This window comes from Chrysochloris asiatica, unplaced genomic scaffold, assembly GCF_000296735.1.
Source record: "Chrysochloris asiatica unplaced genomic scaffold, ChrAsi1.0 scaffold00076, whole genome shotgun sequence".
Lineage (NCBI taxonomy): Eukaryota > Metazoa > Chordata > Mammalia > Afrosoricida > Chrysochloridae > Chrysochloris > Chrysochloris asiatica.
Window position 1 is genome coordinate 11,222,964 of NW_006408594.1, and position 27,494 is coordinate 11,250,457.

A 27,494-nucleotide genomic window follows, 5' to 3' on the forward strand; every position below is an offset into this window, starting at 1 on the left:
AAAAAAAAAAAAAAAAAAGAGCAGATTTTTGAATGCAGTATGTTGTTTTATCTCTAGACGGCTGCTTCTGTGGGCTTTGATTGTGGATGCAAGTAAAAATCCTTGACAACTTCAGTATTTTCTACATTTGTCATGATGTTGCCTCTTGGTTGAGTTGTGAGGATATTTGTTTTCTTTAACCTGCATGCTGAGCAAATAATCTAAGAATCTGAACTAAATAAGGAAGAATTCAGCTTCAGGACTAGACAAAGACTAACAATCTGTAATACATAGATAACACAGTTTTACTGACAGTGAAGAGACTGTGAGCATTTACTGATGAAGATCAAAGACTGCAGCCTTCACTGTGGGTTACATCTCAACATAAAGGAAATTAAAGTTGTTTTGTGTATAAGAAATATTAGATCAATCTATTATCAGCTTAATGTTAATTTAAAAAATCATGTCAGAGCAGATTTTCATCATCAATAGTACAAAAAGGAAAACTTTTTAAAAATGTTTGTAACTGCTTTAGGTAGTCAGTTTAGTTTTCCTGGATTGATTTTAAATGAATTCTAGTCCAAATTATCAACAACAAAAAAAAATTCTGACTAGGATCCAGGTATGTATGGAATGTATTTTACATACAAACCCAGTGCTTCATTATAACCTCAGTTGTCAAAGTCCTTAGCCCCATTTACAGAAAAGTAACTGAAATCCAAGAGGCTAAAATACTTGCCCACGAGTATTCCAGTAAAAAATGACATCAGTTGCATAGAAACCCAATTTTCTCTACTTTCAAAAGCCTGAGTCCTGCTTACCACCTCATTTTATGACATTCCATCAGCAGAATTTTCCTGAACCACAGGAAATAACATCTCCCTTTGTTTTGGGCCACTAGTGGACATTACTTGTTCCATACACTACCAACAAACCAAAACTTTACATGCATCTGTACTTTGATTTTAAAACACTATGCCCATATCCCCAGGTGGCACAAAGGGTTAAATACTCAACTAGTAACCAAAAGATTGGCGGTTCAAACCCACCCAAAAGCACTTCAGAATATGGGCAAATCTGCAACACATGAGGCTTGATTCCATGAGATGTCATCAACATAACAACTGGTAGCTGTGATGACAAACTGAAGAAAATACCCAGGTATTCTGAAGTAGAACAATTCTTATTTTGCTGTTTTCTGATGTAACCAAAAAGAGGAAGAGAAATTCCACATCGTAGGGATGATCTGGGAGTCCTGATGTAGCACTGTAAGAGACACACTCCAGCACACGGTGGCTTTGAACCACAAGGTCGTTGTTCCTCGGAAACCCTATATAGGGTCACTATGGCTCAGAAATGACTCAGTGACACTGAACAAGAATAACAGGAATGATCTGAATTGGAAAGGGGCCTTTTGCCCACCTCAAGACTGAAATGGCGATCAGCAATATGGCTAAAATGAAGTCAGTTAGGATGGAAAACTTCAGGGGTCCAAAGCCTCATGGCTGTATATACACATATCGATGGGACTTAAGGTGGTCTTTGTGTCTTAGAATCACCCAGATTCTGCCAGGAATGTTGTCTGACTTGTGACTGTCACCCAAAAGCATTGTCATGGGAGTGAGGCAGACCTCCCGAGCTGGTTCTATGCCATAAACATCACACAGACCAGAAGAAGAAAGGCGTATTTGCAGACAAATATTGCCATCCTATCAGTGTATTTATTTTTGACTATTCCGTTTCTCAGGGAAACAGGAAATGTAAGAGAAAGGAATGTTTGGGTTTTGGTTGGGCAGGTTTAGTTTAATTTTTCTAAATATGCTCCCAGTATTTTTCCAAAACACACTGAAAAAACAGGAGGCAGCAATGCAGAGGGTTCCAAGGTGGGATTGTAAGGGCAGAGAATGTTAAACCAGGGATGAGACCACAGACCTCATTCAGCAAACACTGACTAGGCTCCTCCTATGAGCCAGCCCTGGGTCTAGGGAAGTACAAGAATGAAGAAGGTTCACATGAACCACAGCCTCCACTAGCTTAAGACCAGAAGAACTAGATGGTACCTAGCTACCACCACTGACCTCTCTGATTGGGATCACAATAGAAGGTCCTGGACAGAGTAGGAGAAAAATGTAGACCCAAAATCAAATTCACCAAAAAGATGGGCTTACTGATCTGACAGAGACTGGAGGAACCATCGAGACTATGGCTCCAGGACACTCTTCTAACTCCTAACTGAAGCCACTCCCAAAGTCTTTGAAACCAACAATAACACCTGCGAGAAATATGCTCCTTAGAGGAGCCAAGTGTATGAGACCAAATGGGAAACACCTGTCCAAAAGCAAAGATGAGAAGGCAGAAAGGGGCAAATAGTACAATGGAAATGGGGAACCCAGGGTAGAAAGGGGGAGATGCTACAACACTGCTGGGATTGCGATCATTGTCCACAAACAACTTGTGGATAAATTATTGAATGGAAACCCATTTCTTCTGTACATTTTCACCTAAAGCACAATCAAATATCCAAGTAATTAAATAAAAGAATGAAGTCAGCAGACAAGTTCTCCATCCTTGGCAGAACACAGGAACAAACAGGAAAGGGTGTTTTCAATGGAGAACTTCATGAGGTTGTTTGGAAATGTTGAGTTGGAGGTGCCAATAGGACCATGTGGGGGTCAAGGGTCAGAAGACAAGTCTGTCGTTTACAAGAGACCTGGAAGTTCATTGATGAGCAACAGCAAACTCAGCAGCTTCCCATGGGGCTCAGAGAGGGAGACAGGCATTCATACAGACAGTTCTAAAGTGAGCAGCCTGTGACCTAGGCAGAGAGGTCAGGGCCAGCTTCTTGGAACTGTGATCTGAAGCATAAGAACAGCAATAAGAACAGCAAATGGAAAAGCCCTATGGCCAGACAGAGGAGAGCTAGTGCCAGGGCCAGAAAGAAAGCCACTGAGACTGAGACAGAGAGGTTGATGGGAGATGGGGCTGAGGAGGAAGGAAGCATATCTCAAAGTTCTCCTGGAAGCCCTGGGCAGGGCTTTGTCCTCCATGTCTCAGTCATCTACGTGGTATTTTCAAGGTATGTCATGATCTTAATGGAGTGGAAAGGACTTTCAAAGATCACCTTGTCCATTCTCCCCAGTCCAGACAGGACTAAATAGAAACCAGGGCATGAGTGTCTTTATATGCAGTGCTTAACATTCCAAGGAGACTCTGTCAGATACTGCAGACAGGGAGGAAGGGTTATTAAGCAACTATTGGGATGTATCTGTTCTTTCTTTTGACTGAATCTTTTCAAGTGCCTGTAGCAAAGCCATCTCCAGGCTGTCCCATTTCTGTCAGAGGCTTCATCATGCTCCCTGCTCATGACCTGGGTGTTGACCTTTCTTCTCCTCTTCCCTCTCCTTGCTGCTTCCAAGGAGTGCCTGCATCCTGCCACTCAGCCATTGACTTCCCTGCTCACCTTTGTCACTATATTCCTGAGATCATAGATGTAAATGGACGAGAACTAGTAGATAGTGCATCCTACCATGTGCCAAGCCTAAAGAGGCACTAACCCTTTCCCCAGAAGAGACTGCAAAGCCCTTGGGTGAAGTTCACTCTCTCCTTGATATCCTGTAATTGCAATATGTGATGTAATGTTAATAGTTTAATAGCCTGTGTTGCATGATAAGTAAGCCATTAAAAGAGAGGGGGTAAAAACAAAGATTAGATGATAGATAGATACATAGATAGAAGGATTCTCTAGGCTAAATATTGAATGATGCAGAAGGCATCAAAAGAAGATGGAAGGAATACACGGAGTAATTGTACCAGAAACAAATGGTTGATGTTCAACCACTTCAAGAGGTAGCATATGATTAAGAGCCAGTGATACTGAAGGAAGAAGTCCAAAGTGCATTGAAGGCATTGGCAAAGAATAAGATACTGGGAATTGATAGAATACAAATTGAAATCTTTCAACAAACTGATGCAGCACTGGAGGCACTCAGTCATCTATGCCAAGAAACTTGGATGGCAGCTACTTGGCCAACTGATTGGAAGAGATCCACATTTGTTCCTATTCCAAAGAGAGGTGACCTAATGGAATGTGGAAACCATCAGAAAATATCATTAATATCACATGCAAGTAAAATTTTACTCAGGATAATTCCAAAACAAGTGCAACATTACATTGACAGAGAACTGCCAGAGGTTCAAACTGGATTCAGATGAGGTTGTGGAATGAGGAACATCATTGCTGACTTCAGATGGATCTTGGCTGAAAGCAGAGAATACCAGAAATACTTGTGCTTTATTGACTATGCAAAGGCTTGTAACTGTGTGCATCATGACAAGGTATGGACCACATTGAGGAGTATGAGTATTCCAGAACACGTAACTGTGTTCATGAGGAACTTGTACCTAGACCAAGAGGCAATCATTAGAACAGAACAAGGGGACACTGAATGGTTTTAAATTAGGAAAGGTGAATGCCAGGGTTGTATTCTTTCACCATAGTTATTCAATGTGTAGGCTGAGTAAAGAATCAGAGAAGCTGGATTATATGAAGAAAAACGTGACATCAGGACTGGAGGAAGGCTTGTTAACAGCCTGCGATATGCAAATGATACAACCTTGCTTGCTGAAAGCAAAGAGGACTTAAAACACTTTCTGTGCTTTGAAATCAAAGACCACTGTCTTCAACATGGATTGCTCCTCAATGTAAAGAAAACAAAAATCCTCACCACTGGACCAATAAATAATGGAAAGAAGACTGAAGTCATCAAACACTTCATTTTGCTTGTTATCAGTTATCAACATTCATGGAAGCAGCAGTCAAGAAATCAAGTGACGTATTTCACTAGGCAAACTTGCTGCACAAGACCTCTTTAAAGTGTTGAAGAGCAAAGATGTCAGTTTGAGGACTAAGGTGCGCCTGACCCAAGCCACGGTATTTTCAATAACCTCATATGCACAAGAAAGCTGGACAGTAAATAAAGAAGACCACAGAAGAATTAATGCATTTGAGTTAAGGTATTAGAGGAGAGTATTGTTAAGTACCATGGATGACTAGAAGAACAAACAGATCTTTGTTAGTAGAAGTACAACCAGAATGCTCCTCGGAAGGTAGGAAACCAGACTTCGTCTCTCATACTTTGGACATATTGTCAAGAGGGACCAGTCATGGTTGATGAAGTGGCAGATCAACAAAAAAGAGGAAGATCCCCAGTGAGATGGACTGGCACAATGGCAGCATCAATGGTGTCAAGCTTAACAACAATTCTGAGGATGGCACGGGACCAGGCAGTGTTTTGTTTTATTGTACAAAGGGTCGATATGAGTCAAATCAATTTGACAGCTCCTATAGCGTAGTGGTTACGAATCGGGCTGCGAACCTTAAGGTCAGCGGTTCGAAACTACCAGCCGCTCCGCGGGAGAAAGATGAGGCTTTCTACTCACGTAAGGATTTACACCCTCGGAAACCCTGTACAGGGTCGCTATGGGTCGGAACCGACTCGACGGCACTTAACAACAACAACAACAACAACAAGGAGCTCTGGTAGCGTAGTGGTTACGAATCGGGCTGCGAGTCACAAGGTCAGCAGTTCGAAACTACCAGCTGTTCCGCGGGAGAAAGATGAGGCTTTCTGCTTCTGTAAAGATTTACAGCCTTGGAAACCCTGTACAGGGTCGCTATGAGTCAGAACCGACTCCACAGCATATAACAACAACAACAACAACAGGTCCCTGGGTGGCACCCTTGACTTCTAACCTAAAGGTTGGCAATTCCAACCCACCCGGCAGCACTGTTGAAAAAGACCTGGCAGACAATTTGCTTCTGTAAAACTTACAGCCAAGAAATCCCTACAAAGCAGTGCTATCCTAAGCACATGGTGTCTCCATGAGTTGGAATCAACAAGAATGGGTCATAAATAGATGTGGTGTTGTTGTTGTGAAGTGCCACGGAGTCAGTTCCAACCCACAGTGACCCTGTACAGGGTTTTTGAGACGCAGCTGGTAAACTTGAACCACCCAACTTGCAGTCCAGTACATGAACCCACAGCACCACACCAGGACTTCAGACAGATATATTCAAAACAAAATATATTCAGAGTTCATAGCAATTGCAATCCTCATTTCTGCAACTCCACTTCAGCCCCTTGTCTTAGTTAGCCAGAGCTCTGGTAGCGTAATGGTTACGAATCGGGCTGCAAACCGCAAGGTCAGCAGTTCAAAACTACCAGCTGTTCTGTGGGAGAAAAATGAGGCTTTCTGCTCCCGTAAAGATTTACAGCCTCAGAAACCTTGTACAGGGTCACTAAGAGTCGGAACTGACTCCATGGCACTTAACAACAACAACAACTGTAACAGAAATACCACAGTGGGTGGCTTTGAAGACAGAAATTTATTTATTCATAGTTGTGGAGGCTAGACATCCAAGTCAGGGACTTTACCCTTTCAATTCCTTCCTTAACAGTCACCTCAAACTTGTCTTGTTTTTCTGACAATCCTCTCATGGGATGTCTTCCCCAGAATATACTTGCTTCTATATCAGGCTGCTAACCTCACGGTCAGCAGTTCGAAACTACCAGTCACTCCACCGGAGAAAGATGAGGTCTTCTGCTTCCATAAAGATTTACAGCCTCGGAAATCCTGTACTGACTCCACGGCACATAACAACAACAACATATCTCTTAAAAGGAGTCCTGGTGTGGCGCTGTGGTCTAATGCGTCAGACTGCAAAGTCCTCTGAACTGCAAGGTCGATGGTTCACTGACTGTTCCTTGGAAACACTATACAGGGTCACTATGGGTTGGAATCAACCTGACGGTACACAGCAACAATAGATCTCTTAAAAAAAATTTTTTTAAAGGCTCAGAAGTGATTAGCTTTAGGACACACCTTGTACTGATATAGCCTCATTAGCACAGCAAAAGTGGGTTGGCAGTATAGCCACAGTTTAACAGTTGTTGTTGTTGTTGTCAGGTGCCATCGAGTCGGAACCGACTCATAGCGACCCCATGCACAACAGAACGAAACAATGTCTGATCCTGGGCCAATCTCACTACCGCTGCCACACTTGACGCCATCAATGATGCCACTTGGCTGATCCATCTCGTTGGGGGTCTTCCTCTTTTTCTCTGACCCTCCATCTTACCCAGCATGACATCCTTCTCCAGCGACTGTTCTCTCCTGACAATATGTCCAAAGTATGAGAGACGAAGCTTAGCCATCCTGGCCTCCAAGGAGCACTCTGGCTGCACTTCTTCCAAAATAGATCTATTGGTTCTTTTGGCAGTCCATGGCACTTTCAGTATTCTCCTCCAACACCACAACTCAAAGGCATCAATTCTTCTACGGTCTTCATTATTCACTGTCCAGGTTCGTATCCATATGAGGTTATTGAAAATACCATGGCTTGGTCAGGCGCACCTTAGTCCTCAAGCTGACATCTCTGCTCTTCAACACTTTAAAAAGTTCCTGTGCAGCAGATTTGCCCAATGCAATACGTCGTCTGATCTCTTGACTGCTGCTTCCACGAGTGTTGACAGTTGATCCAAGAAGAATGAAGTCCTTGACAACTTCAATCTTTAACAGTTAGAATTCTGCTATTGAATTGTGTCCCCATCAAACTATGTGTCAACTTGGCTGGCCATGATGGTCAGCATTGTGTAGCTATACTTCATTCTGTGATCTGAGGCAATTACCCTATGTGTTGTCAGTCCTAACCTATACGATGTCAGTGAGGCAGAAATCACGGTAGTTATGTTAATGAGGCAATATATAACCTACAAGAGTAGCTTGTATCTTGAGTCAACCTCTTTCGAGATTTAAAAGCGGTAAAACAAGTGAGCAGAGATCAGAGAGACCTACTACAGTCAAGCAAGAAGAGCTGGGAGTGGACTGTGTTCCTTTGGACCTGCGGGCCCTGCACTGTGGTCCTTCTACATCTAGGGAAAGATGGATGCCTAGGCAGATTTAGAGTCCAAGGAACTCCAAGCCCACAGATATGGAAGGGGAGGCAAGGACCTTCCCCTAGAACCAACAGAGAAAGAAAGTCTTCTCCTAGAACAGCACCCTAAATTTAGCTTTCTATCTTGCTAAGGAGCTCTGGTAGCGTAGTGGTTACAAATCAGGCTACTAACCTCAAGGTCGGCAGTTTGTAACTACCAGCTGTTCTGTGGGATAATGATGAGGCTTTCTGCTCTCGTAGAGATTTACAGCCTTGGAAACCCTGTGCAGGGTCACTATAAGTCAGAACCAACTCCATGGTACTTAACAACAACAAGGAGCTCTGTCTGGTAGCATAATAGTTACATAGAGTCGGGCTGCTAACCTCAAAGTCAGCAGTTGGAAACTACCAGTTGTTCAGTGGGAGAAAGATGAGACTTTCTGCTCTCGTAGTGATTTACAACCTCAGAAACCCTGTGCAGGGTCGCTGTGAGTCAGAACCGACTCCACAGCACACCACCACCACCCCAGACTGTGAAAGAATACATTTCTTTTTGTTAAAGTCACCCACTTGCAGTATTTCTGTTATAGTAGCCCTAGATAACTAGAATAAATTCGAATACCTATTTGGGGGGAGACCTAATTCTATCCCTAACACCCCTTCACTGGCAGAAGCCAGTTAATGCCCAACTCCTCTGAGACCAACATCTGTAATCTTGATTCCTCCCATCAATCTGTTGGCACTCTCTCCTAGTTTGGGGAGAAGAAAACAGAAGCACAGAGTTACTAGTTACTTGCTTAAGGTTTCACGATTGCATGTGATGGAGCTGAGCTATGAATCCTGGTCCTTCTGGCACCAAAGTTCATGCTTTCCCATCATGCACTGGTCTGCTTGTCGTTTTGCCATCCCACTCCAATCACATCAACTGAATGGACACAGTTCTGGGCATGAGGGAAACATACCCGTCAGTGACTACTAGTATGATTACCCTACCATAACCAAGGGCCCAAACCCTAGCTCCACCTTCTGGCAAGAAACTTCCCTTCATACCTTAATGGCAAGATGAGTCAGACTGATACCTGCTCTGGTCCTTCCCACTTCACACAAGTGCCCAGCCTGCACCACTAGGCTGAGATGAAGCATAGACAAGAAACTTCACTTCATATATTAAATGGGAATAAAAATAGGAACTACTTCAGAGCATTGTTGTTGTTGTTGTTGTTATGTGCTGTGGAGTCAGTTCCTACTCATAACAACCCTGTACAGGGTTTCCAAAGCGATAAGTCTTTACGGGAGGAGAAACCCTCATCTTTCTCCAACAGAACAGCTGATAGTTTAGAACTGCTGACCTTGAGGTTTGCAGCCTGATTCGTAACCATAGGAAGACTAAATGAGGCAAAGTATGTAAAGCACTTACTATAGTTCCTGGAAACAGTAAGTGCTCAACAATGGAGGCTTTCATTGCTACAGCTTCCAACAAAATTCTTCCTAAAACCTGTATTGTATCTGTGTGGTACTGCAGGATAATGCACTGGACTGCAAGGTTGGTTTGAACCACAAGGTCAGTGGCTCAAACTCACTAGCCACTCTTCGGAAACCCTATATAGGGTCACCATGAGTCAGAATGAACACGACGGCACTTAACAACAACAACTTCTTTGTCCTCAGATATTCAATGGCTGCCCAGTGCCCATGGAATATGGTTCAAATGCTTATTGTTAATGTTGGGGTGCCCCACAACTTTGTCAATAATTGTATTGTCAGTTCTAATGTGCACTGCCTCTCCAACAAGCCATCCACTCAATCAAATCTGATCAACTCCTTGGCCCCCGAGTTCTTTCTGACTCTATTTGCACATGACATCTCCCACCAGTTTGGGGGCAGGGAGCATTGGTCTAACAGCCATTCAACACATAGGCTGCATACAGAAACGGCTACTGTGCATTGCTTCCATGGGAGGCCGAGGGGATGCAATGATAAACAAGACCAGCAAAGGTCCTTGCCCTTAGAGCACCAACAATGGAGAGGGGAAATGACAATAAAAAAGTAAAAATATAAATACAAATGGTGGCTGGCACTCTGAAGGAAGCATTCAAGGTGTGATGATAGACGATAGAAAGTACGTGCTTTAGAATAGGGGACTAGAAGAAGGGGCAGAGCATTTCAGCTGAAACCTGAAGTATGAGAGGGAGTTGGTCTAGAAAAGAACATTAGAAAGTGCCTTTCAGATAAAAGAAACAACGTGTGCAAAGGTCCTGTGGCTAGAAGGAGCATGGCCCATGTACAGAACTGAAAGGCCAATGAGCTAGAATACCACTGGCAGGCAGTGGCTGGATCAAGCAGGGTCTTACAGGCATGGCATGGGGGTACAGCTCCTCCCTAAAGTCTTCCCAGACTTGTATGGCCCTTGACTTCCTTCTGCAGCCTCTTTTAGGCCTTGGTTTCTCATTACTTGTCCATAAGCAGACATTGTACTTATTGAAACATCCATTCAGTTGAGAATGTAGCCTCCTCCCATAGGAATCTTCTCCAGACCACTCTGGCTGGTCCAACTCTGACTCTAACCTTCTCAAGAGCTCTGGACTGCCCCCATTTCTTTTGGTTTATGGGGATACTTTTGAATAGGGCCCTTATCAGGGTGGGGATCTCTGGTTTTAAAAATTGATCTGTCCCTTGTCACCGGATGTCAGGCCTCTCACGCCATTGGGCAGCGCTGAACTCTGGAGTGCCCGGGGACATGTGAGCAGGGACTGGGAGCCCGTGAGAGACTGGGTCAGACCTCGAGTCCCCACGGGAACTAAATAAAGCTATTGTTGAGAAGGGAAGGGAGAAAATAGCCAACAAGATGTTTTTTGTCCTCCGTGACCTGTGTTCGGGGAGGGACTGGTATGTTGCAAATGAGTGGAAATAGGAATGCCCTTTGAAATCCATTTTGCACCACTTGGGAAGGGAAAGGGCAGAAAGGGAAGAAGACGTGAATTGCAGTGAAAGGACACCACCAAGTTCTAACTGTCCAGCCTTGGGCCAACTACCTACCTGTGCTTTCCTATTAAAAATATGGGGGAGGAGACGAATGCTAAGCACCTAATACAAATTTCCAGGAGTTCCTGGAAGACAGTGCAGTGTTTGACTACTCCCCAAAAGGTTGCTGGCTCAAATCCACTCAGCGGTGCCTCGGAAGAAAAGCCGAGCATTCTGTTTCCTAAAGGTCACAGCTTTGAAAACCCTATGGAGCAGTTCTACACTACACACATGAGGTTCCATGAGTCTGAATTGAGTGACAGCAGTAAACACCAGCGGTTCAATTCCTAGTCCTACAAGACAATCAGTGCCGTTGCCCTGAGCTGGGAGACATCAGGTTTGACTTACCCAGGGGGATGATATGATACTAGGACCCCCACTTTTATTTATGAGTGCTAACAATTGGTTTCAGAAATCTCAGGCTGTCTGTAAGCTGTTAATTCTCCCCTTGAAAAGCTGCTGATCTGGCCTCAAATTAAAACATTAGTTCAATGAGGATATATGTACATATATGTGATATATGTACATATATGTGATATCGCTGTTGTTAGTGCCATAGAGTCGGTTCCAACTCATAGCGACCCTCTATAAGGTTTCCAAGGAGCAGCTGGTGAGCTTGAACCAAGGACCTTGCGATTCAAACTGACCTTGTGGTCTATCACATTAACTCTCGGCACCACACCATATTTTTGTTGTTGTTGTTAGGTGCCGTCGAGTCGGTACTGACTCATAGTGACCCTGTGCACAACAGAACGAAACACTGCCCAGTCCTGGGCCAGCCTCACAATTGTTGCCACACTTGAGTCCATCGACGCTGCCACTTGGCCAGTCCATCTCGTTGGGGTCTTCCTCTTTTTCTCTGACCCTCCACCTTACCAAACTTCTCCAGTGACTGGGCCCTCATGACAATTTGTCTGAAGTATGAGAGCTGGACAAAGTCTGGCCATCCTGGCCTCCAAGGAGCACTCTGGCTGCACTTCTTCTAACACAGATCTGCTGGTTCTTTTGGCAGCCCATGGTCCTTTCAATATTCTCCTCCAACACCAAAACTCAAATGTATCAATTCTTCTACCACACCATGTATAAATATGTATATAGGTTTTAAATCTTCGAGGGAGCAAAAGGCCTCATTTTTCCCACAAGTGTCTTGTAAGTTCGAACCACCGACCTTGTGGTTTGAAGTCCAGTGCTTATTGTATGGCTTCTCAGTGGCTTCATAAGGTAAGCACTGAACAGCTTATCCTATGATTTTGTGGACCATAGTTCTGCTCCCGTAAAGATTTACAGCCTTGGAAACCCTGTACAGGGTCGCTATGGGTTGGAACCAACTTGACGGCACTTAACAACAACAACAACAAGTTCGGTTTGAATCACAAGGTGAGCAGCTCAAATTCACCAGCTGTTTTTGGGGAGTCCTGGTGTGGGACTGTGGGTTAATGCGCCAGACTACAAAGCCATTTGAACTGCAAGGTCGGTGGTTCAAGCTCACCAGCCGCCCCTCGGAAATACTATACAGGGTCGCTATGGGTCAGAACTGACTTGAAGGCACATAACAACAACAACAACAACATACAGGGTTGATTTGAGTCAAAACTGACTCGAAGGTACTTAACAACAATAACAGCCTGTGTGATAGAGTGCAGTTTCCTCATTGAGTTTTTTTTTACTGTGATCTTTATGGGAGCAAATCAGCAAATCTTTCTCCAAGAAAGCTGTTGGGTGGACCCAAACTGCCAACTTTTGGTTAGCAGTCAAGTGTTTAACCACTGTGCTACAAGGATTATACAGTAATATGGATCAATACAGGCACCGATTAGAGAGCAGTTCTACTCTGTCCTATAGGACCACCATGAGGGATGTGGGCAAAATATTGAACAATATAGAAACCAAAACAAAAAAAAAAGCATCAAAAAAAAAAAAGATGGAAGGAATACACAGAGTCACTGTAACAAAAAAAGTATCAGTCACCATTCAAGCATTTCAGTAGATAGCATATGACCAACAACTGATGGTATTGAAGGAAAAGTCCAGCTACACTGAAAGCATTAGTGAAAAACAAGGCACTTGGAATTCACAGAATACCAAGTAAGAGATTTCAACAAAGTAATGTAACATTGGAAGAGCTCAGTGACCTACGCCAAGAAATCTGGAAAGCAGCGACCAGGACAACCAACTGGAAGAGGTCCATGGTTGTGCCCATTCCAAAGAGATGATTCAACAGAATGTGGAAATTGTGGAACAACGTCATTAACATCACACACAAGTAGAATTTTGCTGCACATAATTCAAACACATTTGCCACGGTACATTGACAGGATCGTGCCAGAAATTCAAGCTGGATTCACAGCAATCTCATCAAGTGGGTATCGAATGAGGGCTATCATTGCTGACATCAGTTAGATCTTGACTGAAAGGAGAGAATACCAGAAAAATGTTTACTTGTGTCTGTTGACTATGTAAAGGAGCTCTGGTAGCATAGTGGTTACGAATCAGGCTGTGAACCTCAGGGTCAGCAATTCGAAATTACCAGCTGTTCCGCAGGAGAAAGATGAGGCTTTCTGCTCCCGTAAAAATTTATAGCCCTGGAAACCCTGTACAGGGTCGCTATGAGTCGGAACCGACTCCACGGTACATCACAACAACAACTGTGGTGTTGGACCTCTTTGAAGTATGAAAAAGCAAAAATGCCACTTTGAGGACTAACGTAGGTCTGCCCCAAGCATGGTATTTTCAGTCACCTCATAAGCATGTGAAACTGGACAATAGATAAGGAAGACCAGAGAAGAATTGATGTAGTTGAAATGTGGTGTTGGCAAAGAATATCCAACATACAATGGACTGCCAGAAGAACAACAAATTTGGTTTAAAAGAACTACAACCAAAATGCTCCTTAGAAGCAAAAAATGGCAAGACTTTGTCTCATGTAGTTTGGACATGTGACCAGGAGGGACCAGTCCCTGAAAAAGGACATCATGCTTGATAAAGAAGACAGTCCATGAAAAAGAGGAAGACCTTCAAGGAGATGATTGATGCAGTGGCTACAACTATGAATTCAAACACAGCAATGGTTGTGAGAGCGTGGTATGAGACAGGGCAGTGTTCCATTCTGTGGTACACAACTATTGTGGGAGCATGGTTTGAGACAGGGCAGTGTTCCGTTCTGTGGTACACAACGATTGTGAGAGCATGCTGTGAGATAGGCAGTGTTTCGTTCTGTGGTACACAACGGTTGTGAGAGCATGCTGTGAGATAGGCAGTGTTCCGTTCCATGGTACACAAGGTCTTTATAAGTCAGGACTGGATCAATGGTATCTAACAACAACACCAACAATATGTATATATATATATATATGGAGAAAGAGAATAATGAATACAGTAAATGTGGCAAAATTTTTATATTAGGAGGATATAGGTAAAGGGTTACAGGGAAATTCTTTGTACAGTTTTGCAAGTCTTCTATAAGTCTGAAGTATTTCCAAATAAAAACGTAATTTTTAATAGAGTCTTATTTGTTGAGATGATGAGATTGTGGACAATCATCTTTAAAGTCTATAATCATTTAATGCCATTCTTTCCCCTAAAGTAATATTACTTTAAAAGAAGAAAAAGGAAAAGAAAACTCTTGGATTTTTCTCTCCACGTTCCCATCCCAGTGCAGGCCTAACCAGAGGCAACTATTATTTGTTGTAATCAATTCCAAATTGATCTCCTCCCCATCTGTCTCTCCCAGTACAATTCATCAAACCACGACTGACAGTTTACTCTATTGTTCCAGACTGTTCCTTCTTTCCCATAACCCATCCAAGTGACTTAAGCTCCTTTAGGCTTTGAAGTCTTCTAATAATCTGGTCCCAAATTGCTTCTTCCTTCTCCCCAGCACCAGACCAGAGTCTTGGCAGCTCACATATAGTTTTAAAAGTCAACAAGTCAAAGTAAAATTGGCTAGAGAAAAGGACTCTTCATACCAAGAAAATGTGTTCCTTTCAACAAACTCTCAAAATGTTTTCTATGAAATATCTTACTTAAAACTTCTCTGATTTTCTAGATTGACTCTCTGTGCCCACAAAGAGTTTCCATTCTCATTATTCCTGACAATTAATTTATTCCTCCAGTGCCATCTAAGACGTTGAAGACGGAAGGGCATTAGACTCAAATTTAATTCTAATTAGCAATGGTGTCCAAAACAGCTTCACAAACCAATCACCATGGAGGAGATTACAGACCACTGCGACCCTGTGTGAAGTCAGGGTAGAACTGAGCTCCACGGGGCGTTTCCATGGCTGTTTTTCAGAAGTAGATCACCAGAACTTTCTTCTGAAAAACCTCTGGGTGATTCTCATCTTCAGACTGTTAGCCATTTGTACCACCTGGAGACTCTACAACAGCTTTGTTGCACAGAAAATCATAGTTTGTTGTTGTTAAATGCCATTGAGTCAGTTCTGACTGGTAGTGACACACCCTGTATAGAATTTCCAAGGAGTGGCTGGTGAGTTTGAACCACCAACCTTGTGGTTAGCAGTCCAGTGCTTATCTCACAGCACCACACCAGGACTCTTAAAATCATATTGTTGTTGTTGTTAAGCATCGTCCAGTCAGTTCTGACTCGTTGTTGTTGGTAGGTGCCATCAAGTCAGTACAGACCCATAGCGACCTCATGCACAGATGAACGAAACACTGCCCAATCCTGGGCCAACCTCACTACTCTTGTTGCTATGCTTGAGTCCATCGATGCTGCCACTTGGCCAATCCATCTCGTTGGGGGTCTTCCTCTGTTTCTCTGACCCTCCACCTTACCAAACATGATATCCTTCTCCAGCGACTGCTCCTTCCTGACAATATGGCCAAAGTATGAGAGATGAAGTTTGGCCATCTTGGCCTCCAAGGATCACTCTGGCTGCACTTCTTCCAGAACAGATCTATTGGTTCTTTTGGCAGCCCATGGCACTTTCAGTATTCTCCTCCAACACCATAACTCAAAGGCATCAATTCTTCTACAGTCTTCCTTATTCACTGTCCAGCTTTCACATGCATATGAGGTTATTTAAAATACCATGGCTTGGGTCAGGCGCACCTTAGTCTGACTCATAGCAACCCTGTATAGGGTTTCTGAGGAGCAGCTGGTGGGTTTGAACTGCCAACCTTGTGGTTCAAAGTCCTGTGCTGATCCTACAACACCACACCAGGAGTCACATTAAGTATCATAAGATAAGTCTTCCTTCCGATGGATCTTTGTTCCTTGGAGCACATGAAGAATCTAAACAATCACCATGGGAAGACCATAGAACTCATCACCACTCACCCCTGCAGGCATACAGGACTTTCCCTCCACCACTCACCCCCACTCAGCCTTGAGTCCTTCTCAGAGCCTGCCTTCCTGAGGAGACTTCCCATAACCCCAGCCTACGTCCGTCTTGCCCACCATGCTACCTTGTTCTGCTCTTTCATTGTACAGCTCTTCTCTCCAACCAGATGATAAGTCCATTGAAGGCAGAATCTGGTCTTAATCTTCCATGTTTCTCAGTTCTCTTTGTACAAAGTTCAGAGCTAGCCACATAGCTTTCCAGCTATTTGAACAATGTTTTATTTCTTAAGCTAAGTGGTATCCACGATATTGTTCCTTAGGGTTGTTATTTTTTCATATGTGAAATATTTCACAACTTTTAAATGGGCAAATAACAACCACTGGGAGAATTCTCATCACATAACAGTATGTGGAAAGAAAAATCAAGAAGCAAAATTGGACATGCACTCTACTCCCAATTTCATAAAAAGGGAGCAAATTTTAAAAGATTAATCTTTTAAAAGACTACCAAATAATACACCAAAACTGTTAGAAGTCTGAGGTTGACTTTTATTGCCTTCTTTATACTCAACACTTTATTGTATTCTCCAAACTTTTTATAGAAAGTACATATTGGTTTTGAAATACTAATCAAATATTGCTTTTATTATTATTTTATTTATTTATTTATTTTTACATGCACTTATTCACCCTAGATACCAGGGTATGGGAGTCCTGATGTGGCACTGTAGGATAAGCACTAGACCTCAAGGTCAGTTTGAACTGCAAGGTCAGTAGTTTAAACTCACCAGCAGCTCCTCGGAAACTCTATACAGGATCAGTATGAGTCAGAACGGACTCAAAAGCACTTTGCAACAACAACCAGGATATGGTAAAATTTAGCCTGAGAACAAGATAGAAAAATGTATTCAGCTTTTACTGCAGGACATCCTTGCATTAGACCTTGGAGGAAATTGTTCAAGCAAATATGCCACATCAAATTCAGCCTGACAGGTCCAAGTTCAAATCCCAGCTTCATCCTTTCCTAAGAACTGACTTGCATCCCAATTTTCTTGTTTGTAAAAAATAATAAAAGTATCTTCCCTGCTTGCCTCATAGGGATCATTATAAGGGTAAAATGAAGCATGGTCCATGGATTGATGTCTGCAGGAGACACAGCTTGTCACACAAGATGCTAGGCACAGAGAGGGAAAAGGTACAGTTCCTGTTCTCAAGGAGCCTAGAGTTAAGGAGAAGACAGACAGCACTGTTAATGGATAATGCAGGACAGACCAATAGACACAAAAACAGACAACTATGCAGTATATAAAGAGAAACATGATTGACCCTTGTTGGGGGTCGGAATCCAAGTAGAAACAGTCACATTATCACTAAATAACTAGAAGAGATAACCTTTGTTTTTAAGCAACACAAATTATACTTCTAACAACCAATCAAACACCTGTCGGGCAACTTATGAACAACATGAAGGAGGAAAGATATTCCAGAGAGATGTTGGGCTTAGAGTAACTGACTTACTTAGAATTCTAGTGCCCACCCCCTTCCCAGCCAATGTCCACAGGGGAGAAGAGTGTGAGCCTCTTAGGCCCTGCTTAGAGGATTATTAAACCACAGATTCAGTATTGAGCACCTACCCTGGGCCAGGTGGTGTTCTAGGAGCTGGGGAGACAAGGGGGGACCAACCAGACAAGGCTACTGTTTTCCTGAAGTTTAACTCTTCACAGGAGATACCGGTCAGCCACTCAGCATGGTGGTCAACATGGTATAACCATTAAATGGTTGTGCTGGGTGGACTGGAGAGGGCTTGGGGGAAGTAATGCGAGTTCTCAGCTAGTTGAAGTGCTGTGGGGAAATATAGCATAAGGCAGACCTGTGACCGCAGCCATGAAACTGACATTCATGGAGTGCGTACAGTGTAAAGGCTTCATGTGTAAAAACTCATTTAATCCTCACAGCAATCCTATGGAGTGGATACTATTATCATTCCCATTTTACAGATGACGAAACTGAGACACAACTTAATGTAGTCACTTGTCCAAAGTAACACAAGTGGTAAAGCCAGGACTGGCAACTAATTGTGTTCAAGGAACTCTGGTAGCGTAGTGGTTAAGAATCGGGCTGCTATCCTCGAGGTCAGCAGTTTGAAACTACCAGCTGTTCAGCAGGAGAAAGATGAGGCTTTCTGCTCCCATAAAGATTTACAGCCTTGGAAACCCTGTACAGGGTCGCTATGAGTCAGAACTGACTCCATGACACACTACCAACACCACCATTGTGTTCAAGGACTCCTGGTGTGGAACTGTGGTATAAGCACTGGACTGTGAACCACAAGGTTAGCAGATCAAACCCACCAACTCATAGGATCACTATGAGTTGGAACTGATTCGATGGCACCTAACAACTGTCTGTTCAAGGACTCCTGGTGGTGTGGTACAATAGCTAAGCATTCATCTGCTAACCAGAAGGTTGGTGGTTGAATTCCACCAGCTGTTCTGCAGGAGAAAAGATCTCGTGATCTAGCCCCATGAAGATTAAGCCTAGGAACAGGGAAGTTCTACTCTGTCCTATTGCTTTGCTCTGAAGAGTCGACTTGACATCAACAATCTGTCTCTTCACATTAGTGGATGTCCTTGAAGTTTCTTTTGCAAATCAAAAACACTGGCATTTAGGGTGTTGGAGTTGTAACAAAATGACCACCATTCATAGGGAATTCCTGGCAATGCTGGATGAGTGTGTCTTTCTACAGAAGAGGTTGTGCCTGAAGACTTGACAGTGATTCCCTTGGGTGCTAATGAGTGGTTTCCCTTGTCTCTTTCAGCTCACAGCTCCACACTTCCCCGTGGTGGTCAAGCTGGGACATGCCCATGCTGGAATGGGAAAGGTAAGAGAAGCAACTCTTTCATGGGCCCACCCAGCATCCCCATGCTATCTGCCCCCCTTTCCCTTTATCTCCCTGTCACCCCCATTCTTAGTGCAGCCACCCAGAATAGTGGTAACCAGTTGTGGATGTATCTCCCTCCCCAAATTACCTTCCTCTGAGCTCCCAAAAGCTTGGAACATCTCTGCAGCTAATGCTATATTCGTCTAATACTACCTGGAATTGCTGGCCGATTGTTCCCCAGGATTGTGGTTGAAGAGAAATGAATGTGAGGTGTTTTTTGGGTGATGATGCTTTTGTTAGGGGTTGCTGTCACAATGACACTGTAATCTCACGTCTTACTCATCACTGGATATCACCTGCGGGGTTATCACCTACAGGGTGGCAAATACATATGACCCCATGGAAGACGTCCCTGGGGTCCGTCGGCTTCTGCAAAAGTAAAGAATATATTTTACACATTCATAGTGACATGACCCGACAAATGGTATCCGTTCATTGATTCCAGTTTTAAGAAGAGCATCAACTCAAATTAATTTAGGATGGAAAAAAGATAATGTATTGGCCTAAGCAATCAGAAAGGAGTTCTGATAGTGTAGTGGTTAGGAATCGGGCTATGAACCTTACGGTCAGCAGTTCGAAACTACCAGCGGCTCCCCAGGAGAAAGATGAAGCTTTCTGCTCCCCTAAAGATTTACAGCCTCGGAAACCCTGTACAGGGTCGCTATGGGTCGGAATCGACTCAACGACATTTAACAACAACAACAAACAATCAGGAAGTTTGTTCTAGATAGATTCAGTAGAGCTGGATTCAGTAGAGTAAGATGATGTTGTCAGAGCCTGGTCTCTGTATAGATCTCTTGACTGTGTTCCTTTCTGCTTGGTGTTGTCTTCTGACTATCAAGTGTAAACACCTAAATTCACTGCCTCCGAGGAAGAAACATTCTCTTTTAACAGCATCTTGATAGCTCATCTGATGGACTCATTAACCTTTCTTGTGTTAATGCTCACTCCTGTAACCAGGGGAGATGGATTTAGTCCCACTCAAACTATCAAGCCTAGGGTCCAAACAAGGAAGAGACCTACTCCTAGATAAGAGTCATGAGATTGTGGTTGAGTGTGGTGGGCTTCCATACTCCACCTTCCGAACCTCTGACTCAAACAGTAGCAAGTGAGAACACCTGTCACTCAATGCCTTCCAACCCCATTGGAGGTCTCTGAGCCCAGTGCAGTATATCTGAGGTAAAGGAAACCCTCACTTTGAGTAAGCATGGTCCAGCCATAAATCACAATTCTGCACCTGCCACCTCTATTCGTCCCTACCCTGTTATGCCTTTTGTATCCTGTCTTCCCACTTAAACTCAGGTAGCACCAAATGGAACAGGTCAGGGGATATAGGTCAGGGCTTGATCCACAACTCTGACATTTGTGCCAATGTGGGCAATTTGCTATCTAACCTCTCAGAGTTGTGACCTCCTTCTCTGTCAAATGGTGATCATTCTAACAATTGTCTCTATAATGAATCCTCACTTAGTACTCCATCTCCCTAGAAGGTACACATTGTGTGTGCAGGAACTTTTGCCTGTCTTTGCTTTGTTGTACCACATAGAATGGCCACGGGAATACAGCAAACAGTCTCTCAATGTGTTGGTTGGATGGAGGAATGAATGAAAGCATCATCCTTCTTTAGATACCACAAGCAAATGGCTCTTGTAGCAAATGGTCACCAACATCACAAGTTTAGTCTCTCAGTTCTGGGGGCCAGAAGTCATAAATCAGGATCACTAGCTTTCCTTAGAGCCCTGATGTAGCACTAGGCTAAGCACTGGACTGGTAGTCACAATGTTGACAGTTCAAACCCACCAGTCATTCTCGGAAACCCTACACAGGGTCGCTATGAGTTGGCACCTACTCAACGGCACACAACTACAACAACAAAGCCTTCCTTAGGCACCCTGGTAGTGCAATGGGTTAAGTATTGGTCTGCTAATAGCTAGGTCAGCAACTCAAACCCACCAGCCACACCAAGGGGAAAACATGAGGCTATTCTCACAAAGATGTGCAGCCTTGAAAAGCCTACAGAAGAGTTCTACTGTGTCCTTGTAGGGTCCTATGCATCAGGGTCAACTCAGTGATAGAGAGTTTGATTTGTTTTTTTTTAATTGTTGGTTAGCATCCCTTGACTTATAGCCACATCGCTCTGACCTCTGCTTCCATCTTCACATGGCCTCAACTGTGTGTGAAATCTCCACCTGCCTCTCTCTTTTAACAAGCAAGGAAAAAAACAGAAAGTGTTGCTACAAAACCATAGAAACTTTTCTTAAACAAAAATACCAAATGGGACGCTATTGTTTCTAGACCGATCCTCCATCTAGAGGTACACACTTCTGAAGGCAGGTTTCTCTCTCTCTCTCTAAGGATCAGCACTGGACTGTAAGCCACAGGGTCAGCAGTTCAAACCCACCAGCCGCTCCTTGGAAACACTATTCAGGGTTGCTATGAGTCAGAACTGACTCAGCACTTAACAACAACAAACAACCCTTCCCTGAAGAATTCCGAGTTTTCCCAATTTACACCACGTTGAAACGGCAGTTTGGACATCCTTGAGGGACCGAAATCATATTCCTCTGAAATGTTCTTTGCATTTGGGGAACAGAAAGAAATCTGAAGGGGTCAGATCAGGGCTGTACATAGATGGGGTAAGTTTGCCAACAAAATTCTCTAGGACAGCCTATACCACACTGAAGACATGAGCACCTACACTGTTGTAATGGAAACAAAATCCTTGGTACAACGTTACTGGCCTATTTCTCATAATGCAATCTTTTCTTTTCTTAAAATGTCTTAGGTCCCCATGTCTCTTGAGAAAATCTGCCAAGATGACTGATCCATTTGGAGTCACCAAAACCTTCTGAGTATAAGGACCTCTGGTGGTACAATGGCTAAGCATTCAGCTGCTAACCAGAAGGTTGGTGGTTGAATTCCACCAGCTGTTCTGCAGGAGAAAAGATCTCATGATCTAGCCCCATGAAGATTAAGCCTAGGAACAGGGAAATTCTACTCTGTCCTATTGCTTTACCTTGAATAGAATGTAGCTGGTCCAGCAGGTCCCCTCAAAAACCACTGTTTGATTGGACCTTTTTTTTTTTTTTTTTTTTTTTTTTTAAGGCAGGACAATGAACTAAATGTTCTAGTGTAGTACTGTCGGATACACACTGGCCTGCTAGCTGCAAGGTTGGCAGTTCAAATCCACCAGTCACTTTCAAAACCTCAATGCAGGGTCACTATGAGTCAGAACCAACACAACAACAGCAACGAGACTAAACCAAGTGTATTAAGGAGAGAACTTGTCTGCAGCCACCCACTGATCACAGAGACATGTTACACGCGTTTTGTTTGGAATAAACTCATGCATAAATCCTAGTAGTGATCCTTCCTTCTACTTATCCTAATAGCTGTGGTGCCACTGATTGATAATCCAAGATAACCTCCCCATCCCAAAGATTGCCAAAAGAACCAACAGATCTGTGTTGGAAGAAGTGCAGCCAGAGTACTCTCTGGAAACCAGGATATCAGACTTTGTCTCTCAGACTTTGGACCTATTATCAGGAGAGACCAGTCGCTGTGGAGGGTCAGAGAAAAAGAGGAAGACCCCCCAGTGTGATGGATAGGCACAATGACAGCAGCAATGGGCTCAGGTGTAGTAATGTTTGTGAGATTGCCCTGTGACCCAGAAGTGTTATGTTCTGTTGTGGATAAGGTCGCTCTGAGTCAATGCTGACTCCATGACACCTAACAACAACAATGGTTGAGCATTCTACATCCTACTGTTATTGTTGTTAAGTGCCATCAAGTCAGTTTCAACTCATAGCAATTCTGTATAGGGTTTCCAAGGAGTGACATCTGGGTTTGAATCATTGACTTTGCAGTTAGCAGTCCAGTGCTTATGCTACAGCACCATACCAGGACCGCTAGCATCTGTTTCTCCTCCCTGCTCACGCACTCCTCCACCTCCTATAACCGGACTCCAATCTTCTCCACTGCCCTGAGCTGTCCCCACTGGTACCAATGACACTGAATTCAGCGGACACTCTTCTGTCCATATCTGAATTGATCTCTGTGTGATTTCGAGTTGCTGATCTTCGGTCCTGACATCTCTGTGTCTCTCTACCCATGGTGATTTCGACTCCTGTGATAACTCAGAAGTCATTAGGTTTAAGACAGACCCTATCCTGGTGTGGCACTGTGGGATAAAGCTCTGGATCACAAGGTCTGTTTGAACCACAAGGTCGGCGGTTCAAATTCACCAGCCACTCCTCAGAAACCCTATACTGGGTCACTATGAGTCAGAACAGAGTGAATGACATGTAACAACCACTCCCCTGATAGGTTCTCAGTAACATAACAAAGAAATCTCCATTTCCAAATGGAATTTCATCCACAGGCATAGGGGTAAGGATTTCAATACATACTTTGGGGACACAGTCCATGAGATATGGAGAGCTTCTTAGAGAAAGTGGTCTGCAAGTGGCTGTAGTGATGAAGAGCAAGCCAGGGAGAAAAAAGAGAAGACAGCAAGAAAAATGAGTGTGGTTGATGTGTCTGAGAATCGAAGAACCATAGCAACCAAAAAGCACGCGAAGACAAGAAATGACCATGTTAGTGACCTAGGGCCTCAGTAACAATGTGCCACAAACTGGGCGCCTCAGAAGAACAGAGGTTGTCTCACAGTTCAGGCTGACAAATCCAGGTTGACAGCATGGCCAGACTCCCTCTCAAGGTTCAGGGGCAGGATCCTTCCTCATGTCTCAGGCTTTGCTAACCTCAAGCATTCCCTGGTTTGAAGCCAAGTGACTGTTTCCCCCTGCCTGTCTGTCTTTCTACGTCTCTTCTCATTTATCAGGATACTCCTGGTGGGCTGCGCTGGGATAAAGCACTAGACTGCAAGGTGTGTTTGAGCCACAAGGTCAGCAGTTCAAATCCACCAGCACTTCTTGGAAATCCTATACAGGGTTGCTATGAGTCGGAACTGACTCGATGGCACTTAACAACAACAACAACTGTGCCTGGATTCAGGCCCAACCTAACCCACTATGGTCTCCTGCTAACTGGTAGCATCTTCAAAGACCCTATGTTCAAACAAGGTCACTTTCACAGTATTGGGGTTACAACTTCAACTTCCCTTTTTAGGAAACATAATCTGGCATGGTGCTATGGGTTAATGTGCTGGACTGTAAGGTCAGTGTGAACCGCAAGGTTAGTGGTTCAAGCTCACCAGCAGCTCTTCGGAAACCCTATACAGGGTCGCTATGAGTCGGAATCAACTCAATGGCACTTAAAAACAACAACAGCAATTCAATCCATGAGCACCCTTGCACTAAAAGGAATAAAGGATAAGGGAGAAAAAAATCTTTGGTTGTTACAAGTGGGCACTTCCTTCTTCTGATTAACGGAGGCCAGGATGGTGTTACATATTCTCCAGTGCACAGGACAGCCCTCCACAACAAAGACTTACCCAGCCCAAAATGCCAATCGTGTCAGGCTGGAGAAGCTCTGGACTAAACTAACTTCCTTTCCTTTTATTGAAAGCTTTTGCCAGACCAGAAACCAGAGCATACAGCAGCTTCAGTGATGCTCAGAACGTTTAAAGTACATTTCAAAGAGTTATTATTATTCCGATGCAAAAGTGGTTTGTTTGTTTTTTTAAGTGTTTTTTTTTTTTGTTTGGTTTTTTGACAAATGGGTTTAGAAAAGTGTATGTGGAAGTTAATTTTTAGTACAGAACTCCTCAAAGTCATAGTTTTGCTTCTACGCATTACAGAAGCACAGTAAAATGGATGGGTATGCAGAATGTGACCTCCAAACTCTTTGATCCTTGTCTATCAAAATTATTTTCTCTTGATTAACTTGTGAGACCTCTTCACATATTAAGACCATTGACCCTTTGCCACATGGAGACTGCTTTTCTCCATTGACAGTTACATTTCCATTTTATGATTCAGTTCTTAATACATTTTCTCTTTTTTTAATGTAGTCAAATATTTCCATCTTTGGGAGCAGTTACAATTATCTTTTGGAATCCAGGTTCTGACACTTGTTTGTTGTGAAACCTTGGGTAAGATTCTTGGCTTCTCCTACCTTGATTGTTGTCATTAAGTGCCATCAAGTCACGTTGAACTCCTAACAGCCCTGAATAGGGTTTCCAAAGAACGACTAGTGGGTGTAAACTACCAACCTTGTGGCTAGCAGTTCAGGGCTTATCATATAACACCACACCAGGACTCACCTTGTTTCTTCTTATGTAGAATTAAGATAGAAATAGTAATAATCAAATTTCTAAGTTAATTGTGAGGTTTAAGAGCAATTAGGTATGAAAAGCACGTAACTTCATGCCTGGAATACAGTAAGCACTCAAAAAGTGTCAGAGTCCTGGTGTGTCACTGTAGAATAATCACTGGACTGTTAACCGCAAGGTCGGCAGTTCAAGCCCACCAGCCACTCCTCAGAAACCCTATACAAGGTCACTATGAGTCAGAACTGACTGGATAGCACTTAACAACAACAACAAGTGTTAGTAATGTTTGGAATATCTATGGAAACTCAAATCCAATTGAAGTCAGTAGAGATGACTAAATGAGATCATATATCAAAGAATTTATTTCACTTGGCAACAAGTTCAGTGTAAGTCAGACGAACAATGGAAATGCCAGAAGTATTCATCCATAAATAGCTAATGAATAGATGAGAAGGTGCTCAACCTCATGACTTACTCATTGTTCTTGTTGTTGTTAGGGGACGTTGAGTCTGTTCTGACTCAGAGTGAGACTCTGCACAGCAGAATGGAACACCATCCAATCCTGCGTCATCCTCAGAACTGTTGCTATGTTCGGCCTCTTGTTACAATCACTGTGTCCGTCTATTTCACTGAGGGGCTTCCTATGTTTAATTGACCCTCAACTTTACCAAGCATGATGTCTGTCTCAAGGGATTGGTCTCTCCTAACAGCACATCCAAAGTACATGAGAAGTCTCTCCATCCTCACTGCTATGGAGCATTCTGACTGTACTTCTCCCATGATACATTTGTTCATTATTCTGTCAGTCCATAGTATATTCTAGGCTCTTCCCCAACACTATAATTCAAAGGCATCAATTCTTCTTTGGTCTTTCTTACTCATCAACCAGATTTCACATACATGAGGTGAATGAAAATACCATGACTTAGTCCTCAAAGACTCTAGGGAAATACACATTAAACCACAATGAGATGCCGCTAAATAGCTACAACTCAAAATTTGCATAATACTAAATGTTGATGAACATCTGGAGCAAGTGGAACATGCACATGGCTAGTAAATTGGCATCACCACTTTGAATACATTTTTAATATTGTCTCTCAAACTGGAGTTCTGGTGTGCGCTATAGAATAAACGCTGGACTGTCCACCACAAAATCGGTGGTTCAAGCCCACCAACTGCTCTTTTGAAATTCTATAAAGAGTCAGAACCAACTCAACAGCACTTAACATGAACACATCATCAACTCAAGCTAAAGTTACACAGTATTTTTTTCTCTTAAGTGTACCCACCTTAAATACATACATGTGTGCGCCAAGACACACGTTTATAGCATCTTTGTAATAGCCGAAACCTAGAGCAGCCGATGAATTCATCAACAATTGTTATTGTTGTGGTTACATGCCTTCAAGTTGGTTCCGGCTCATAGTGAACCCATGTACAGTACAGAAAAACACTCCCTGGTGCCACCAAAGTCCTAAGTGTTGTTACACTTGAGCCTGTTGCTGCTGTCACTGTGCCAACCCATCTTGTTGGTGGTCTTCCTCTTTTTCACTGACACTCCACTTTACCAAGCTTAACATTCATTTCCAGGACTAGTCTCCTGATAACATGTCTGAAATATGAGACACAAAGTCTTGCCATTGTGCCTTCTAAGGAGCATTCTGGCTGTCCTTCTCCCAACACAGATTTGTTTGTTCTTCTGACAGTCCATGGTACTTTTAATATTCTCCTCCAGCGCTCAATACAATTCTTCTACGATCTTCCTCATTTGCTGTCCAACTCTCTCATGCATAGGAGGCTATTGAAAATACCATGGCATGAATCTGACATAGCTTTTTCCTCACACTGACATCTTTGCTCTTAAACACTTCAAAGCGGTCTTGTGCAGCAGACTTGCCTATTGCAAAACATCATTCAAATGCATCTATTCTTTTGATGCTTTCTGCATCATTCAATATTTTGCCCACAGAATCATGGACTTGTTTTAGTTTTCTTCAGCTTCAGCCTGAACTTGCATATGAGCAATTGATGGTCTGTTCCACAGTCTGCCCATGACTTTGTTTTGGCTGATGATGATACAGAG

The 27,494-nt window shown here is 43.2% G+C and overlaps 1 protein-coding gene across 2 annotated transcripts in view; it reads left to right on the top strand.

Moving 5' to 3' along the window:
- Positions 1–27,494, top strand: part of SYN3 (synapsin III) — a 697,366-nt gene that overhangs the window by 590,309 nt on the left and 79,563 nt on the right. For both annotated transcript variants that reach the window (XM_006865239.1, XM_006865238.1), the window contains one exon: positions 19,054–19,116. In XM_006865239.1, the coding sequence (XP_006865301.1) occupies positions 19,054–19,116 (63 nt within the window). The remainder of the gene's footprint in view (positions 1–19,053; positions 19,117–27,494) is intronic.